The sequence below is a fragment of the Bombina bombina genome, chromosome 3, assembly GCF_027579735.1.
Source record: "Bombina bombina isolate aBomBom1 chromosome 3, aBomBom1.pri, whole genome shotgun sequence".
In the NCBI taxonomy this organism is placed as follows: Eukaryota; Metazoa; Chordata; class Amphibia; order Anura; family Bombinatoridae; genus Bombina; species Bombina bombina.
Genome location: NC_069501.1, coordinates 110,734,583 through 110,755,397, shown reverse-complemented (window position 1 = coordinate 110,755,397; position 20,815 = coordinate 110,734,583). Strand labels below are relative to the sequence as shown.

Here is a 20,815-nt window from a genome sequence, read left to right as displayed (position 1 = left end):
TGATAAGAATCCATGATTTGCACACATTCCATGTAATGAGCAGTTAAAATTAACCTTACATATCTCAGCATTCTATAATTATTACAATTCTAACATAAATCCCATTTTAGTCTGTTCTTTACATGAACATCAGCTTTATAGTTTTATAGTCTTTGACTGCTCAGACTTATGTGCCTACAAAAAATCTTTTTTCTTTTCTATGACATGGAGAGTCCACATTATTCCAATTACTAGTGGGATATTCAACTACTGGCCAGCAGGAGAAGGCAAAGAGCACTTCAGCAAATATGTTAAAGGGCCATAATACCCAAATGTTTAAACACTTGAAAGTGATGCAGCATAGCTGTAAAAAGCTGACTAGAAAATATCACCTGAACATCTCTATGTAAAAAAGAAAGATATTTTACCTCAAAAGTTCCTCAGTAGCCACCTCCCATTGTAAAGGATTTCTAAGCAGCATTTTAGTGTGTCTGTCCTGGGACAGCTGAAAGGATGAGCATCATGCACTCTCATGCTATTTCACCAATCAGGTAAAGGAAGCTTACTATGAAACCTCATGAGAGTTAAGTCAAATCTCATGAGATCATAGTAAAAGTTCATGACCTCAGCACTGCTGATGCTGATTGACTGCTGTTCATTTCTTCATTTTTTTTTTTTTTTACCTGCAGCTGGGAGCAGGTGAGTATAACTTTTTACACAGAACTTACTCTGCTGAGCTGAGGAAATTGTGAGGTAAAATATCATCCTTTTTTACATAGAGATGCTCAGGTGATATTTTCCTGTCATCTTTTTACAGTTATAATGCATCAGCTTCAAGTGATTTAGCATATGAGTATTATGTCCCTTTAAGTCTAACTTCCCTTACATATAATCCCCAGTCATTCTCTTTGCCTCTGTCAATGGAGGATTTGCGAAGTTGGTGTCTGAAGATGTTTTATCCTTTTATGGGTACTTTTCCCTGCAAGCAAGGATTGGGGTCTAGCTATGAGTGCGGAAACACACTCTATGCCGGCTCCACCACTGAGCTCTAAAACAGACTCCAGCACATCCAGAATGTCTCGACCTCCCTCGCCAATGCCACATCACCAAACACCTGCAAGACCTGCACTGGCTACCCATCAACAAAAGGATCATGTCCAATCTTCTCACCCAAGCGTTCAAGGCCCTCCACAACATTGGTCCCGAATACGTCAACCACCGCGTCACCTTCTTCACCCCCGCCAGACAGCTTTGATCAGCCAACCAAGCCCTCGCAGTCATCCCCCGCATCAGGAACAGCGAGAGGCAGATCCTTCTCTCACCTGGCAGCCAAGACATGTAACACTCTCCCGCTGCACCTCAGGCAAGCTACCTCCCTAACTAAGTTCAGAAAGGACCTCAAGACCTAGCTCTTCGACTGAACCGCAGCAACCCCTAGCGCCTTGTGACCCTTACAGGTGAGCTGCCGCGCTTTACAAAAACCCAATAGATACATAGATATGTCTACCCCTTCATAGAAAGCCAGGGTTGGTTACTCTGTTCTTTCCTTTCTACAGGTCCCTGGTAGACGTGGTTGAAGCTGCCACATCTTTAGAAATCATTCCCTGCCTCCGGACTCTCAATATAGGAGGGCATTGATTCTTTGGCAAATCTGGAATTCAGATCAGAAGCCCTTTATTACAGGAGGGCTTAGAGAGCCTTTTATTTTGTCTGTTTTCTTTTCGTGCCGATTTTTCTTAGTTTGTGACCACTTTGTTTCTTACGGTCACGTGACTGCTCCTCACTACCGGTTTCGGCTTCTCCGCTCAGATCAGAGTTTTTTTGCCAAGGCTTGGGTGTCAGTTTGCAGCTCCGTTGGGAGGATCAAGTATCTTATCACCGGTGCTGTATTGCAATCTCGGAGCAGAGCTGAGGATTCAAATCAAAAATTAAAAAAAAAATATTTGTGGTAAATTTTCCTTTACTGTGATTTGAGTCACAAATGAGATTTCATATCTGTGGTGCATACTAATTTATTGCTAGTGGAGTCTTAATCTTTAGTAATGGACACTAATGAAGACTCTGGTTTATTAAACAAATGTTTGTTTGCTTGGAGGATAAGTTTTTTTGCTCCTTCTAATAAACCTTTATTGTTTAAGGATGATTTCCCTATCACAAACATGCAGTGCCCTACGGTTCCTCTCAACCTCCTCCTGGGGTTTTATTTACCGGGGGATTTAGCTGCTCAGTTATCTTCACTGTTTCTGCAGCTTTGTAAGTTTTTCCTTATGTCTGGTAAGAGGAAAGACAGTCTAAAAATGTTTCTCTGAGTAAGGGTTCTAACTCTGCTGTGTTGGTCAGTCTCTCTCAGTTATCTGATGATGAGGATACGTCAGTGGTTTCTGAGGGTGAAATCTCAGATTCTGTCTCTACGGTGGAGAAAATTTACAGACTCAGAGAAGGTTTATTTTAGTTTTTACTTAAGAACAACTCAGGTTACTTCTGAAGGAGGTCCTGGCTTCTTTGGCAGACTCAGATTCTCCTGTCGTTGAGAATCTGAAGAAGTCTAATTTAGTCATTAGAGTATATGAGGTGCCTTCCTATGTAGAAGCTTTTTTTTCCTGTTCTAGACAAGATCTCTGAGATTATAGCTGGGATAAGCAGGGGTTCCTTTTTCCCTTTTCCCTGTTTTTAAGAAAATGTTTCCTGTTGCTGACTCCTTTTGTGACTCCTGGCGCTATATGCCCAAAGTAGAAAGAGCTATCTCTACTCTACCTATCAGAACTACCATTCCTATAGAGGATAGTTGTTCCTTTAAGAATCCAATGGATAAGAAGCTAGAGGCTTACTTAAAAAATATGTACATCCATCAAAGATTACAGTGGCAACCTGCGGCAAGTATTGCTACGGTTGTGGGTGCAACTTATTGATGTGATGCCTTATCTGATCTGATATCAGAAGAAACTTCTATAGAAGTTATCCAAGATAGGATAAAAGCTCTTAATCTGGCCTACCTTGATCTGTAATGCTATCATGCAGGTATTTAGACTGGGAGCTAAGATGTCTAGGTTCACTGTTCTAGCTCGCAGAGCCCTGTGGTTAAAATCCTGGTCGGCTGATGTATCTTCAAAAACTACGCTTTTGTCTTTACCTTATATGGGTAAGACTTTATTTGGGCCTGGTTTGATGGATATTATTTCTGAAAATTACGTGAGGAAATTGATCCTTCCTTCCTCAGAACAAGAAGGATAGACATAAAGGTCGCCAGAATTCAAATTTCTTTCATGTAATTAGCAAGAGTCCATGAGCTAGTGACGTATGGGATATACATTCCTACCAGGAGGGGCAAAGTTTCCCAAACCTTAAAATGCCTATAAATACACCCCTCACCACACCCACCGTTCAGTTTTTCAAACTTTGCCTCCTAGTGAGGTGGTGAAGTAAGTTTGTGCTAGATTCTACGTTGATATGCGCTCCGCAGCAGGTTGGAGCCCGGTTTTCCTCTCAGCGTGCAGTGAATGTCAGAGGGATGTGAGGAGAGTATTGCCTATTTGAATGCAATGATCTCCTTCTACGGGGTCTATTTCATAGGTTCTCTGTTATCGGTCGTAGAGATTCATCTCTTACCTCCCTTTTCAGATCAACGATATACTCTTATATATATATACCATTACCTCTGCTGATTTTCGTTTCAGTACTGGTTTGGCTTTCTACAACATGTAGATGAGTGTCCTGGGGTAAGTAAGTAAGCTTATTTTCTGTGACACTCTAAGCTATGGTTAGGCACTTTTTTTTATAAAGTTCTAAATATATGTATTCAAACATTTATTTGCCTTGACTCAGGATGTTCAACATTCCTTATTTTCAGACAGTCAGTTTCATACTTGGGATAAATGCATTTGTTTCAAACATTTTTTCTTACCTTAAAAAATTTTGACTTTTTCCCTGTGGGCTGTTAGGCTCGCGGGGGCTGAAAATGCTTCATTTTATTGCGTCATTCTTGGCGCGGACTTTTTTGGCGCAAAAATTTTTTTCTGTTTCCGGCGTCATACGTGTCGCCGGAAGTTGCGTCATTTTTTTGACGTTTTTTTGCGTAAAAAATGTCGGCGTTCCGGATGTGGTGTCATTTTTGGCGCCAAAAGCATTTCGGCGCCAAATAATGTGGGCGTCTTTTTTGGCGCTAAAAAATATGGGCGTCATTTTTGTCTCCACATTATTTAAGTCTCATTATTTATTGCTTCTGGTTGCTAGAAGCTTGTTCACTGGCATTTTTTCCCATTCCTGAAACTGTCATTTAAGGAATTTGATCAATTTTGCTTTATATGTTGTTTTTTCTATTACATATTGCAAGATGTTCCACGTTGCAACTGAGTCAGAAGATACTTCAGGAAAATCACTGCCCGGTGCTGGAGCTACCAAGCTAAGTGTATCTGCTATAAATTTTTGGTATCTGTTTCTCCAGCTGTTGTTTGTATTGCATGTCATGACAAACTTATTAATGCAGATAAAATTTCCTTTAGTACTGTTGCATTACCTGTTGCTGTTCCGTCAACATCTAATTTTCAGAGTGTTCCTGATAATATAAGAGATTTTATTTTTTAAATCCATTAAGAAGGCTATGTCTGTTATTTCTCCTTCTAGTATACATAAAAGTCTTTTAAAACTTCTCTTTTTTGCAGATGAATTTTTAAATGAACATCATCATTCTGATACTGATAATGGTTCTTCTGGTTCAGAGGTTTCTGTCTCAGAGGTTGATGCTGATAAATCTTTGTATTTGTTCAAGATGGAATTTATTCGTTCTTTACTTAAAGAAGTATTAATTGCATTAGAAATAGAGGATTCTGGTCCTCTTGATACTAAATCTAAACGTTTAAATAAGGTTTTTAAATCTCCTGTAGTTATTCCAGAAGTATTTTTTCTCCCTGATGCTATTTCTGAAGTAATTTCCAGGGAATGGAATAATTTGGGTAATTCATTTACTCCTTCTAAACGTTTAAGCAATTATATCCTGTGCCATCTGACAGATTAGAGTTTTGGGACAAAATCTCTAAGGTTAATGGGGCTGTCTCTACTCCTGCTAAACGTACTACTATTCCTATGGCAGATAGTACTTCATTTTAGGATCCTTTAGATAGGAATTGTATCCTTTCTAAGAAAAGCTTACTTATGTTCAGGTAATCTTCTTAGACCTGCTATATTTTTAGCGGATGTTACTGCAGCTTCAACTTTTTGGTTAGAAGCTTTAGCGCAACAAGTAACAGATCATAATTTTATAGCATTATTATTATTCTATAACATGCTAATAATTTTATTTGTGATACCATCTTTTGATATCATTAGAGTTGATGTCAGGTATATGTCTCTAGCTATTTTAGCTAGAAAAGCTTTATGGCTTAAAACTTGGAATGCTGATATGTCTTCTAAGTCAACTTGCTTTCCCTTTCTTTCCAGGGTAATAAATTATTCGATTTTCAGTTGGATTCTATTATCTCAACTGTTACTGGAGGGAAGGGAACTTTTTTACCAAAGGATAAAAATCTAAGGTAAATTTAGGTCTAATAATCATTTTTCGTTCCTTTCCTCAGAACAAGGAACAAAAGCCTGGTCCTTCATCCTCAGGAGCGGTATCAGTTTGAAAACCTTTTCCAGTTTGGAATATATCCAAGCCTTATAGAAACCTATAGCCAGCTCCTAAGTACCCATGAAGGTGCGGCCCTCATTCCAGCTCAGCTGGTATGGGGCAGTTTATGTTTTCTTCAAGGAAATTTGGATCAATTCCGTTCACAATCTCTGGTTTCAGATCTAGAGTTGGCTGGAGTAATTATGCCAGTTCCAGTTCTGGAACAGGGGCTGGGGTTTTATTCTATCTCTTCATTGTACCAAAGAAGGTCAATTCCTTCAGACCAGTTCCGGATCTATCTATATTGAATCATTATGTAAGGATACCAACATTCAAGATGGTAACTGTAGGACTATCCTGCCTTTTGTTTAGCAAGGGCATTATATGTCTACAATAGATTTACAGGATGTATATCTGCATATTCCGATTCATCCAGATCACTTTTAGTTTCTGAGATTCTCTTTTTAGACAAGCATTACCAGTTTTTGTGGCTCTACCGTTTGGCCTAGCGTCAGCTCCAAGAATTTTTTTCAAAGGTTCTCGGTGCCCTTCTGTCTGTAATCAGAGAACAGGGGTTTGGTATTTCCTTATTTGGACGATATCTTGGTACTTGCTCAGTCTTCACATTTTCGCAGAATCTCATACGAATCGACTTGTGTTGTTTCTTCAAGATCATGGTTGGAGGATCAATTTACCATTCAGTTCATTGTTTCCTCAGACAAGGGTAACCTTTTTAGGTTTCCAGATAGATTCAGTGTCTATGACTCTGTCCTTGTCAGATAAGAGAAATTTAACATTGATATCAGCTTGTCAAAACCTTCAGTCACAATCATTCCCTTTGGTAGCCTTATGCATGGAAATTTTAGGTCTTAGGACTGCCGCATCGGATACGATCTCCTTTGCTCGTTTTCACATGCGACCTCTTCAGCTCTGTATGCTGAACCAGTGGTGCAGGGATTACACAAAGATATCTCAATTAATATCCTTTAAACCGATTATACGACACTCTCTGACATGGTGGACAGTTCACCATCGTTTAGTTCAGGGGGCTTCTTTGTTCTTCCGACCTGGACTATAATCTCAACAGATGCAAGTCTTACAGGTTGGGGAGCTGTGTGGGGGTCTCTGACGGCACAAGAGGTTTGGGAATCTCAGGAGGTGAGATTACCGATCAGTATTTTGAACTCCGTGCAATTTTCAGAGCTCTTCAGTCTTGGCCTCTTCTGAAGAGAGAGTTGTTCATTTGTTTTCAGATAGACAATGTCACAGCTGTGGCATACATCAATCATCAAGGAGGGACTCACAGTCCTCTGGCTATGAAAGAAGTATCTCGAATTTTGGTTTGGGCGGAATCCAGCTCCTGTCTAATCTCTGCGGTTCATTTCCCAGGTATAGACAATTGGGAAGCGGATTATCTCAGTCGCCAAACGTTGCATCCGGGCGAATGGTCTCTTCACCCAGAGGTATTTCTTCAGATTGTTCAAATGTGGGAACTCCCAGAAATAGATCTGATGGCTTCTCATCTAAACAAGAAACTTCCCTGGTATCTGTCCAGATCCCGGGATCCTCGGGCGGAAGCAGTGGATACATTATCACTTCCTTGGAAGTATCGTCCTGCCTATATCTTTCCTCCTCTAGTTCTTCTTCCAAGAGTATTCTCCAAGATTCTAAAGGAATGCTCGTTTGTCCTGCTGGTAGCTCCAGCATGGCCTCACAGGTTTTGGTATGCGGATCTTGTCCGGATGGCCTCTTGCCAGCTGTGGACTCTTCTGTTAAGACCAGACTTTCTGTCGCAAGTTCCTTTTTTCCATCAGGATCTCAAATCCTTAAATTTTAAGGTATGGAGTTTGAACGCTTGATTCTTGGTCAAAGAAGGTTTCTCTGACTCTGTGATTAATACTATGTGGCAGGCTCGTACATCTGTATCTAGAGAGATATATTATAGAGTCTGGAAGACTTATATTTCTTAGTGTCTTTCTCATCATTTTTTCTTGGCATTCTTTTTGAATACCGAGAATTTTTTAGTTTCTTCAGGATGGTTTAGATAAAGGTTTGTCCGCAAGTTCCTTGAAAGGACAAATCTCTGCTCTTTCTGTTCTTTTTTCACAGAAGGATTGCTAATCTTCCTGATATTTCATTGTTTTGTACAAGCTTTGGTTCGTATAAAACCTGTCATTAAGTCAATTTCTCCTCCTTGGAGTTTGAATTTGGTTCTGGGGGCTTTTCAAGCTCCTCCTTTTGAACCCATGCATTCTTTGATCGTTATATTACTTTCTTGGAAAGTTTTGTTTCTTTTGGCCATCTCTTCTGCCAGAAGAGTCTCTGAATTATCTGCTCTTTCTTGTGAGTCTCCTTTTCTGATTTTTCATCAGGATGAGGCGGTGCTGCGAACTTCTTTTGAATTTTTTACCTAAGGTTGTGAATTCTAACAACCTTAGTAGAGAAATTGTGGTTCCTTCATTATGTCCTAATCCTATGAATTCTAAGGAGCAATCATTGCATTCTTTGGATGCTGTTAGAGCTTTGTATTATTTGTCATCTTTTCCGGTTCTAGAAAAGGCCAGAAAGCTTCTGCCATTTCTTTGGCATCTTGGTTGAAATCTTTATTTCATCATGCCTATGTCGAGTCGGGTAAAATTCCGCCTCGAAGGATTACAGTTCATTCTACTAGGTCAGTTTCTACTTCCTGGGCATTTAGGAATAAAGCTTCGATTGATCAGATTTGCAAAGCAGCAACTTGGTCCTCTTTGCATACTTTTTCTAAATTCTACCATTTTGATGTGTCTTCTTCTTCTGAAGCAGTTTTTGGTAGAAAAGTACTTCAGGCAGTGGTTTCAGTTTGAATCTTCTGCTTATGTTTTTCATTAAACTTTATTTTGGGTGTGGATTATTTTCAGCAGGAATTGGCTGTCTTTATTTTATCCCTCCCTCTCTAGTGACTCTTGTGTGGAAAGATCCACATCTTGGGTAGTCATTATCCCATACGTCACTAGCTCATGGACTCTTGCTAATTACATGAAAGAAAACATAATTTACCTGATAAATTAATTTCTTTCATATTAGCAAGAGTCCATGAGGCCCGCCCTTTTTTGTGGTGGTTATGATTTTTTTGTATAAAGCACAATTATTCCAATTCCTTATTTTATATGCTTTCGCACTTTTTTCTTATCACCCCACTTCTTGGCTATTCGTTAAACTGAATTGTGGGTGTGGTGAGGGGTGTATTTATAGGCATTTTAAGGTTTGGGAAACTTTGCCCCTCCTGGTAGGAATGTATATCCCATACGTCACTAGCTCATGGACTCTTGCTAATATGAAAGAAATGAATTTATCAGTTAAGTTCTTACATAAATTATGTTTTTCGGTCCTTTTGTAACCTAAAGTGACAAAAGTCTTCCTCCTTTTTCCAAACCAGAGCAATCCAAGACCTCGTGGAGGTCCAGTCAGCCTTGGATTAAGGGAAAACAAACAAGAAGCCTCCCACTGCTTTTAGATCGACATGAAAGGTCCACCCCCAATCCAATTTTGGATCCCATGTCATACTTTGCATGCTCAGTCTTTGGAATGGAGAACTTTTTGATATTTTGCAGAGTATATATCTGGATCCCCTATCAAGAGTCTCTCTCTGGTGGATTTCACAGGAACTTCTGTTTCGGGTCGCTTGCTTTCTGAGACCTTCCTGGCTGTGACTACGGATGCCTGCCTCTTAAGCTGAGGGCCTGTGGACCCGGGGAGAGTTTTTTCTTCCTGTAATCATCTAGAAGTTGAGAGCAATCTTCAATGCCTTAACAGCTTGGCATCTATGTCTTTACTCCGGTTTATCAGATTCCAGTCGGATCATCCTCAGTGGCTTACATCAACCACCAGGGAGGAACTCAGAGTTCCTTGGCCATGAAGGAGGTGACTTGCATTCTGCAGTGGGCAGAAGCTCACGATTGTCTCCTATCTGCCATCCACATTCCAGGAGTGGACATCTGGGAGGCAGTTTTTCTGAGCAGACAGACTTTTCATCCAAGGGAGTGGGCTCTCCATCCTGTAGTATTCTCTCTGATATCCCTTAGTTGGGGGGTTCCAGAGTTGATTCTGATGGCGTCTTTTCAAAACTCCAAGGATCCAAAGTACAGTTCTAAGTTAAGAGATCCTCAGGCCGCTCTGATAGATGCTCTAGCGGTTCCTTGGATCTTCTCTCTGGCATACCTGTTTCCTCCATTTTCTCTTTTTCCATGAGTCTTTGCTCGCATCTCAGGAGAGAGCATTGGTAATTCTAATAGCTCCGGCATGGCCTCGCTGGATCTGGTTCAAAGATCTGGTAAGGACGTCATCTCTTCCTCCTTGAAGGTTTCATCTGAGGAAGGACCCTCTAATTCAGGATCCATTCCTCCATCCAATCCTGGAATCTCTAAAGCTGTCTGCTTGGAGACTGAACGCCTAGTTCTGTCTAGACATGGGTTTTCTGAAGCGGTCATTGATTCTCTTCTTCAGGCTCTGTTACTTGCAAGATTCACCATAAGGTATGGCGTAAATATAAAGTTGTATCTTGGAAGGTTTTGTTTCTTCTTACTATCTCTTCCTTTCACAGAGTTCCTGAGCTTTTAGCTCTGCAGTGTGATTCCCCGTACCATATTTTTCTTACAGATAAGGTGGTCCTTCATACTAAATTGGGTTTTCTCCCTAAGATTGTGTCAGGATCGAAACATTAATCAGGAAACTGTTTTCTTCCTAAGGATCGTCTTTTGCACACCTTGGATGTTGTGTGTGCTAAAAATTTGACCTAAAAGCCACTATAGATTTTCGACAATCTTCTGGCCTTTTTGTTGCTTTCTCTGAAAAGCTTAAGGGTCAGAAGGCCACTTCTACTACTCTTTCCCTCTGGTTTAGAAGTATGATTGGTTTTGCTTATGAGTCTGTGTGACAGCAGCATCCTGAGAGATTTGCGGCTCATTCCACTAGGGCTGTCTCTTCTTCTTGGGCTTTCAAAAATTAAGCTTCTGTGGAACACTTTTGCAAGGCGGCTACACTGTCCTTTTTGCATACTTTTTCCAAATTCTACAAATTTTATACTTTTGCCTCAGCTGAGGCCTTATTTGGGAGATAGGTTCTTCAAGCGTTGGTTCCTTCTGTTTAGGTCTTCCTGCCTTGTTCTCTCCCTTCCTGTTCATTCTGTGTCCTCTAGATTGGGTATTCGTTCCCACTAGTAATTGGAATGACGTTGTGGACTCTCCATGTCATAGGAAAGAAAACAAAATGTATGCTTACCTGATAAATTTCTTTCCGGACATGGAGAGCCCACGACCCCGCCCTCTTTTAATTTATAATTCTGCAGTTTTTTTTAGTAAGCCTCAGGCACTTCTATACCCTTGTGTTTCTTCTTTTTCCATTTTCCTTCGGCTGAGTGACTGGGGATTTTGGGTAAGGGAATTTAAACTTAACAGCTTTGCTGCGGTGCTCTTTGCCTCCTCCTGCTGGGCAGGAGTTGAATATCCCACTAGTAATTGGAATGATGTCGTGGACTCTCCATGTCCGGAAAGAAAGAAATTTATCAGGCAAGTATAAATTTTGTTATTCTTTAAGAGTCCACAAATTGGTTTATAGGTACCTTCATAACGCAAAGGTAAAACAAAAATGGGGCTGTCCTAAGTCTTAATTTATATTCTTTTTACATTATTCTCTGCCACGTGTGTTTTCAGAAGTAACTACATGTAAAGGCTTAGATCTGCATCTTCACATGAAGGTTCTAGTGTCCTTTACTAAGATGCACTGTATTCATTTCTGACTTTTCAGATTTAGACTAGTTTAGATTTGTGATTTTTTAATTTTAATTATTTCTCTTAATGCAGACATTCCAAAAGCCACTACTTGAGTCTGATTTGCTGACTGAGAAAGAAGTCGCCATGATTTTTGTCAACTGGAAAGAGCTCATCATGTGCAACATCAAATTACTCAAGTGAGGAGCTGTACAGGTTCAACATCTTACACTTGTCCCATGCCATACTGAGTTCAAAATGCTGTTGTCCTATGCCATACTGTGTTCATCACGTATTTGTCCTATGCCATACTGAGATCATCACGTACTTGTCCTATGCCATACTGAGATCATCACGTACTTGTCATGCCATACTGAGATCATCACGCACTTGTCCTGTGCCTTACTGAGATCAACTTTCAGTTTTCCCATGCCATACATAGTTCAAAATGCTTTTGTCCTATGCCATACTGCAGTTGTCTCATGCCATACGACGTTCAACAGGCACTTGTCCTATGCCATACTGAGATCATCACTTGTCCTATGCCATACTGCAGCTGTCTCATGCCATACGGCGTTCAACAGGCACTTGTCCCATGCCATACTGAGATCAACATGCACTTGCCCCATGCCATACTGAGATCAACATGCACTTGTCCCATGCCATACTGAGATCAACATGCACTTGCCCAATGCCATATTGAGATAAACATGCACTTGTCCCATGCCATACTGAGATCAACATGCACTTGTCCCATGCCTTACTGAGATCAACATGCACTTGTCCCATGCCATACTGAGATCAACATGCACTTGTCCCATGCCATACTGCGATCAACATGCACTTGTCCCATGCCATACTGAGATCAACATGCACTTGTCCCATGCCATACTGAGATCAACATGCACTTGTCCCATGCCATACTGAGATCAACATGCACTTGCCCAATGCCATATTGAGATCAACAGGCACTTGTCCCATGCCATACTGAGATCAACATGCACTTGCCCAATGCCATATTGAGATAAACATGCACTTGTCCCATGCCATACTGAGATCAACATGCACTTGTCCCATGCCTTACTGAGATCAACATGCACTTGTCCCATGCCATACTGAGATCAACATGCACTTGTCCCATGCCATACTGAGATCAACATGCACTTGTCCCATGCCATACTGAGATCAACATGCACTTGTCCCATGCCATACTGAGATCAAAATATGCATTTTATCCTGCTTTTTGTTATATAATTCTCACGTTATGATATATACATATAGTAATGCTATACTTCAACTGCTGGGTATGCTGAAAAAATATATAATTTGTGTGGTGTTCTCACTGAAAAATGAGTTACACAAGTTTAAATGCAATTTAAAAGCTCAAAACCAGTCCAGCATAAGAGTGTAAAATGGCTCACTAATGAAGGAGTTAATGAGTATATTGGATTGTATTGGTCATTTGGTTCTTTTCCAAATCATACCAGTGTGAACAGTTTTATTCTTTTTAAAAAGGGAAAGGAAAGTCATAACTAAAGTTGTGTGATTCATATAGAGCATGTAATTTTAAGATACTTTTAAATACACTTCTATTTTCAGATTTACTTTGTTCTCTTGATATCCTTTTTTGTAAAATAATATGTATGCCGTTAACTCACTAGATGTGTCAGCTAGCTCCCAGTAGTGTATTGCTGCTCTGGAGCTGACTTTAATTTGTGTTTAATCACTTTGTAGGATATAAATTACATCTGGCTTTACTCACAGCCCCTTGGGTAATGCTGGGATTACCCAATTTCTTACTTTACCCACAACGTATATATATATGTATATATATTGTGTGTGTGTAAAATTTTGTAGTGTTAGGCTTGTGAAGTCTGCTGGTCTAATAATTTAGGTAAAAATAGAGTAAAATTACAAAAACAGACGGGGACACAAAATAATGAAAATGTATTGAAACTTTTTTTTTTTTACAAATCACAATGAAACATTTTATATCAACGTGCTTAATGTCACTTCAACAATTTTTTTCTTATTTTGTATATTTTTTTGTATTTTGTGCATTTTGAAAATGTTTCATTGATCTGATTACATTAAAGTCATATTTTTTCATGTAATTGGCAAGAGTCCATGAGCTAGTGACGTACGGGATATACAGTCCTACCAGGAGGGGCAAAGTTTCCCAAACCTCAAAATGCCTATAAATACACCCCTCACCACACCCACAATTCAGTTTTACAAACTTTGCCTCCTATGGAGGTGGTGAAGTAAGTTTGTGCTTGTTTTATTTTGTTTTTCTTCTATGATGAGCGCTTCTAAGCATTCTGAAGCCCAAGTCCTCTCAGAGTACAGTGTTTGTGAGAGGGATGTGAAAAAGAGAGGTTTTTATGGTTTCTTTAGCGGGAAATCTTTTCAAGGGTTCATGTCCTACCTCCCTTTTCAGATCGACGATATACTCTTATATACCATTATCTCTGCTGATAGATTTCATTACTGGTTTGGCTATCTGCTATATGTAGATGGGTGTCTTCGGTAAGTATGTATCATTATTTAAGACACTCTCAGCTATGGTTGGCGCTTTATGTATTTATGTAAAGTTCTAAATATATGTGTTTTCTTATATTTGCCATGAGTCAGGTATGTATATTTCCCTTTGCAGTCTAGCAGTTTAAGTATGGGAATCATGTTTTAGGAAGTTATTATTTTAATATTTTCTTACCTGGAGTTCAGTCTTTTTTCCAATTTGACTTGTTTCTCTAAAAATTTGCAGACAAATGTAGGCTTGCGAGGGCGCAAAATGCTGTTATTTATTTCGTCATTTTTGGTGCTAGAATTTTTTGGCGCGAATATGCGTCTATGATGACACAAGTTCGTCATTTCCTGCATATTAGTTGACGCCAGGTTGTTTGGGTTGTTTGGCGCGAAGTTGCGTCTGTTATGACGCGAGTTGTGTCATTCCAGATGTTTGTTGGCGGCAAAAAAAATGTATACTTCCTTTTGCGTCATGCGTGATACTTGGCGCCAAAAATGTTTGTTTTATTTTATCCCACTTCCTATATGCTCCTTGCCTTCTTTATGCTCAGAGGGCTATGCTATTTGCTTTTTTTTCCTTTTTTAACATTTGCATTTTTTCCACATTCCTGAAACTGCTATATGAGGAAATAAGATATTTTTTTTGTTTAAATGTTATTTTTTCTTTTACATTTTACAAGATGTCTCAATCTGATACTGTCTCAGAAGCTGCTGTAGGAACCCTGCTGCCTGAACACAGTTCTACCAAAGCTAAGTGTATCTGTTGTAAGTTAGCTGAGATTATATCTCAGGCTGTAGGCTGTAGGATGTAACAGTTGTCATGATAAGCTTTTGCATGCAGAAAATGTTTCTATTAGTACTAGTACAGTATCTGTTGTTCCCTCAACATCTAATGTACATGATATCCCTGTTTATATAAATAAAATTATATTGCTGATGCAACACATCAGGCTATGTCTGCTATTCCGCCTTCTAATAAACGTAAAAGGTCTTTCATGATACTGATGAATTTTGTAATGACCGACAACATACTGATATATCCACTTCTTATGAGGATCTCTCTGACTCAGAAGATCCTGCTTCAGACATTGACATTGATAAATCAACTTATCTTTTTTAGATTGAGTATATTTGTTCTTTGTTGAAAGAAGTATTGATTACTTTGGATATTGGGGAGTCTGGTCCTCTTGACAACAAATACAGTAAACGTTTAAATTCTGTTTATAAACCTCCTGTGATTACTCCTGAGGTTTTTCCTGTTCCTGATGCTATTTCTGATGTGATTGCTAAGGAATGTTCTAAGCCTGGTACTTATTTTGTTCCTTCTTCTAGGATTAAAAGGTTGTACCCTTTGCCAGTGGCTAAATTAGAGTTTGGGGGGACAAGTCCCTAAGGTTGATGCGGCTATTTCTACTCTTGCCAAGCTAACTACTACTCCTATGGAAGACAGTACTTCCTTTAAGGATCCTTTAGATAGGAAAATTGAATCTTATCTTAGGAAAGCTTATTTACATTCTGGCTATATTTTCAGGCCTGCCATTTCTATGGCTGATGTTGCGGCTGCATCGACTTTTAGGTTGGATAGCTTAGCACAACGGGAAAAAGATTCTGATTTGTCTAGCTTTGTTCGTTTGCTTCGTTTGCTAATCATTTTCTCTGAGATGCTATTTTTGATATCATTAAGATTGATGTTAAAAATATGTCTTTGGCTATTTTAGCTAGAAGAGCTTTATGGCTCAAATCATGAAATGCTGACATGGTATGTAAATCTAGGTTACTATCTCTATCATTCCAGTGAAATAATTTTTTTGGTTCTAAGTTGAATTCTATTATTTCCACTATTACTGGGGGAAGGGAGTTTTTTTTGCCCCCAAAATCTAAGGGTAAAACTAGAGCTTCTAATCGGTTTTGTTCCTTTCGTCAGAATAGAGAACAGAAAACCACTCCTTCCCCTAAGGACTCTGGCTCCAATTGGAAGCCATCTTCGAGTTGGAATAAATCCAAGCCTTTTATGAAACCAAAGCCAGCCCCCAAAACTGCATGAAGGTGCAGCCCTCAATTTCTTTAAATTATTTCGAGACGTTTGGGCAGGTTCCATTCAGAATCATTGGATTCAGAATATTGTCTCTCAAGGGTATCGAATAGGTTTCAGAATAAGACCTCCTGTGAGAAGGTTTTTTTTCTCTCTCACATTCCAACAAATCCTGTGATAGTTCAGGCCTTTCTGAAGTGTGTTTCAGATCTGTAGCTTTCAGGGGTAATTGTACCAGTTCCACTTCTGGAACAGGTTTTGGGTTTTTATTCAAATCTATTCATTGTCCCGAAGAAGGAAAATTTATTTTGACCAGTTCTGGATCTGAAAGTTTTTAATCATTTTGAAAGGGTCCCAACTTTCAAGATGGTGACTATAAGGACTGTTCTGCCTTTTGTTCAGCAAGGTCATTATATGTCCACAATAGACTTAAAGGATGCATATCTTCACATTCTGGTTTATCCAGACCACTATCGGTTTCTGAGATTCTTTTTTCTAGACAAGCATTACCAATTTGTCGCTCTTCCATTTGGCCTAGCGACAGCTCCAAGAATCTTTTCCAAAGTTCTAGGGGCCCTTCTATCTGTAATCAGAGAGCAGGGTATTGCAGTGTTTCCTTATTTGGACGATATCTTGGTACTGGCATAATCTTTTCATTTAGCAGAATCTCACACGAATCAACTTGTGTTGTTTCTTCAAAAACATGGTTGGAGGATCAATTTACCAAAGAGTTTCTTGATTCCTCAGACAAGGGTCACCTTTTTAGGTTTCCAGATAGATTCAGTATCAATGACTCTGTCTTTGACAGACAAGAGACGAATGAAATTGTTTTTTTCCTGTCTAAACCTTCAGTCTCGATCATTACCTTCAGTGGCTATGTGCATGGAAGTTTTAGGTCTCATGACTGCAGCATCAGATGCGATCCCCTTTGCTCATTTTCATATGAGACCTCTTCAGCTTTGCATGCTGAATCAATGGTGCAGGGATTATACTCGGATATCACAATTGATATTCTTAAATCCCAACACTCATCTCTCTCTTACTTGGTGGTTAAACCATCACCTTATTGTTTAAGGGGCCTCCTTTGTTCGTCCTTCCTGGACTGTGATTTCAACAGATGCTGGGTCTCTGACAGCACAAGGGGTTTGGAATCCTCAAGAGATGAGGTTACCAATCAATATTTTAGAACTCTGTGCTATTTTCAGGGCTCTTCAGGCTTGGCCTCTAATAAAGAGAGAATCATTCATTAGTTTTCAGACAGACAATATCACAACTGTGGCATATGTCGATAATCAGGGTGGAACTCGCAGTACTTTAGCAATGAAAGAAGTATCTTGAATACTTTTTTTAGACAGAATTCAACTCCTGTCTAATTTCTGCAATACATATACCAGGTGTAGACAATTGGGAAGCGAATTATCCCAGCCATCTGACTTTACATCAAGGGGAGTGGTCTCTCCATCCAGATGTATTTTGTCAGATATGGGGTCTTCCAGAAATAGATCTCATGGCATCCCATCTAAACAAGAAACTTCCCAGGTATCTTTTCAGGTCCAGAGATCCTCAGGTGGAGATGGTAAATGCATTAGCAGTTCCTTGGCCATACCAACCTGCTTATATCTTTCCGCCTCTAGTTCTCCTTCCAAGGGTGATCTCCAAGATCATAATGGAACACTCACATGTGTTTCTGATAGCACCAGCATGGCCTCACAGATTTAGGTTTGCAGATCTTTTCCGGATGTCAAGTTGCCAACCTTGGCCACTTTCTTTAAGAATTGACCTTCTGTCTCAAGGGATGTTTTTCCATCAGGATCTCAAATCGCTGAAAATTGAATGCTTAGTGCTTAGTCATAGAGGTTTCTCTAACTCAGTGATTAATACTATGCTACAGACTCGTAAGTCTGTTTCAAGAAAAATGTATTATCGGGTTTGGAAAACCTATATTTTTTGGTGTTCTCATAAATTCTCTTGGCATTCTTTTAGAATTCTTAGAATTTTACAGTTTCTTCGGATGGTTTGAATAAAGGTTTGTATGAAAGTACTTTGAAGGGACAAATCTCTGCTCTTTCTGTTTTATTTCATTGAAAGATTGCTAAGCTTCCTGATATTCACTGTTTTGTTCAGTCTTTGGTTCTTATCAAGCCTGTTATTAAATCAATCTCTCCTCCTTGGAGTCTTAATTTGGTTTTGAAGGCTTTGCAGGCTCCTCCTTTTGAGCCTTTGCATTCTTTGGATATTAAACTACTTTCTTGGGAAGTGTTTTTTCTTTTGGTTATCTCTTCAGCTAGAAGAGTTTCTGAATTGTCTGCTCTCTCTTGTGAGTCTCCTTTTCTGATATTCCATAAGGATAAGGCTGTTTTGCGGACTTCATTTAAATTTCTTTCTACGGTTGTGAATTCTAACAACATTAGTAGGGAAATTGTTGTTCCTTCCTTGTGTCCTAATCCTAAGAATACTCTTAAAAGATCTTTACATTTTTGGATGTTGTAAGAGCTTTGAAAAATTATGTCGAAGCGACTAAAGATTTCAGGAAGACTTCTAGTCTATTTGTTGTTTTTTTCTGGTCCTAGGAAAGGTCAGAAAGCCTCTGCCATTTCTTTGGCATCTTGGTTAAAGCTTTTGATTCACAAGGCTTATTTGGAGGCGGGGCAATCTCCGCCTCAGAGAATTACAGCTCATTCTACTAGATCAGTCGCCACTTCTTGGGCTTTTAAGAATGACGCTTCGGTTGATCAGATTTACAAAGCAGCATACATATACTAAATGTTTCCATTTTGATGTATTTGCTTCTTCTGAAGCAGTCTTTGGTAGAAAAGTTCTTCAGGCAGCTGTCTCAGTTTGATTCTTCTGCTTATGATTTAAGTTTTTTTCTTGTAATTTATGTGAAATTTATGAGATTTCACATCAGCGGAAATAGCTGTTTTTATTTTATCCCTCCCTTTCTAGTGACTCTTCTGTGGTCCTCCACATCTTGGGTATTTCTATCCCATACGTCACTAGCTCATGGTCTCTTGCCAATTACATGAAAGAAAACATAATTTATGTAAGAACTTACCTGATAAATTCATTTCTTTCATATTGGCAAGAGTCCATGATGCCCACCCTTTTTATAGTGGTTAGGATTTTTGTATAAAAGCACAATTATATTTCCAGTTCCTCTTTTTGTATGCTTTTTTACTACTTATTTTATCACCCCATTACTTGGCTATTTGTTAAACTAAATTGTGGGTGTGGTGAGGGGTGTATTTATATGCATTTTGAGGTTTGGGAAACTTTGCCCCCTCCTGGTAGGATTGTATATCCCATATGTCACTAGCTCATGGACTCTTGCCAATATGAAAGAAATTAATTTATCAGGTATGTTCTTACATAAATTATGTTATTTATTTTAGTATTGTCTGTATAATTTTACTCTTAGTAACCTGCTATTTAAATAAGGTTTGATCTGATATTATGTGACAAAAACATTAAGATGGTTATCATTTCACAGTTTAACGTTATTCATATTTAAAGGGCCCTGAGAGTTCGGAAAAAAATGTCAGGAGAAAAAATGCCTGTGAAGATGATTGGCGATATCTTGACAGCTCAGTTGCCGCACATGCAACCGTATATTCGCTTCTGTAGCTGCCAGCTCAATGGTGCTGCTCTTATTCAGCAAAAAACAGATGAGGTGCCTGAATTCAAGGACTTTGTTAAAGTAAGAGCTATAATAAGCTTTATGCTAGGGGTTTATAACATTTATATCTTTATATACGGTTAATGGATGTTTGTTTTTTGTTTTTTAAATGTCTAAATAGTTATTTTAAAATTATTTGAATACTTCTTGTGACAGGATAATTTTAAAGGGGAACAAAACGAATCTCTTGAAAACTAAACATTCAGTAATGCTTACCTTTTAAAGGGCCATTGTAGTCCAAAAAATAACATACTCTGTCATTTTAAGACTATTGACCATGCAGTACTGTGTGTTTAACTCTTGCAATGGGATTAAACACACAGTAAAATAACTGCTCATGTCCCACGGACGTCAGCACTCTGCGGGCCCAGAGCAGCACTTCTACTTTGTGTTTAACTCCATTGCATGGGTTAAACACACAGTACTGCAGGGTTGTTTGTCTTACAATTACATACAGATTAGAGCATGCCATTTTTCAATTATAATCCCCTTTTAATTTCCTGCAAGAATTTTTTTTTAGTTTGTTTTATTTTTAATACCATAACTACCCTCTTACCTTTTACGCTATACTCGTAGCTTGGCAGTTTTTTTATTTTTCCTCTTCAGAAAGCAGTGTGCTACAGTCAATCAGAAACTACAGAGCTTGCTTCTATTGAAACTGAAGGTGCACAATCTGGCTGCTTTTTATCAGAACCAACACTGCAAATGCCGATAGAAGGCAGTTAGAGCGTGTGCTTTCAGTCTCATCAAGAAGGGCGTATCAGGTTCTGATTGGTTGTAGCAAGTGAGGGTAAAATGGGGTTAATTTCAGTAAAAGTTAAATGAACAAAACATTTGCCTGCAGGAAAATAAAGGTATTGAATATTTAGTTTATCAGTGACCTGTTTTCTATCCCTTTGAATTTGTTTTTTAATATATGGAAAAAAAAACTATTTTATAATTCATTATCCTGCAGTATCAAAGTGCCCTGTAACCTTTGCTTTGTATTATATGCATATAGAGATGTGTTTCTCATACCCTGAACTGTGTTTATGTTCCCCTTAGCGGTTGGCCATGGATCCTCGATGTAAAGGAATGCCTCTTTCCAGCTTTCTTCTCAAACCTATGCAACGAGTAACCAGATATCCTCTCATCATTAAGAATGTACGTAAAACTCCTTTTAATTTTTAACATTGCTTAGACATCAGCATATTGCAGTGTTTTTGCTATTATCCTTTCTTAGATAAAAATCCACTATTCTAGTTTGTCACTGA

The 20,815-nt window shown here is 38.9% G+C and overlaps 1 protein-coding gene across 1 annotated transcript in view; it reads left to right on the top strand.

Annotated features, from left to right (window-relative positions):
• ITSN1 (intersectin 1) overlaps positions 1–20,815 on the top strand; it is a 598,457-nt gene that overhangs the window by 461,027 nt on the left and 116,615 nt on the right. Inside the window, exons 14-16 of the mRNA XM_053705169.1 lie at positions 11,419–11,525; positions 19,400–19,583; positions 20,607–20,705. Coding sequence (XP_053561144.1) covers positions 11,419–11,525; positions 19,400–19,583; positions 20,607–20,705 — 390 coding nt within the window. The remainder of the gene's footprint in view (positions 1–11,418; positions 11,526–19,399; positions 19,584–20,606; positions 20,706–20,815) is intronic.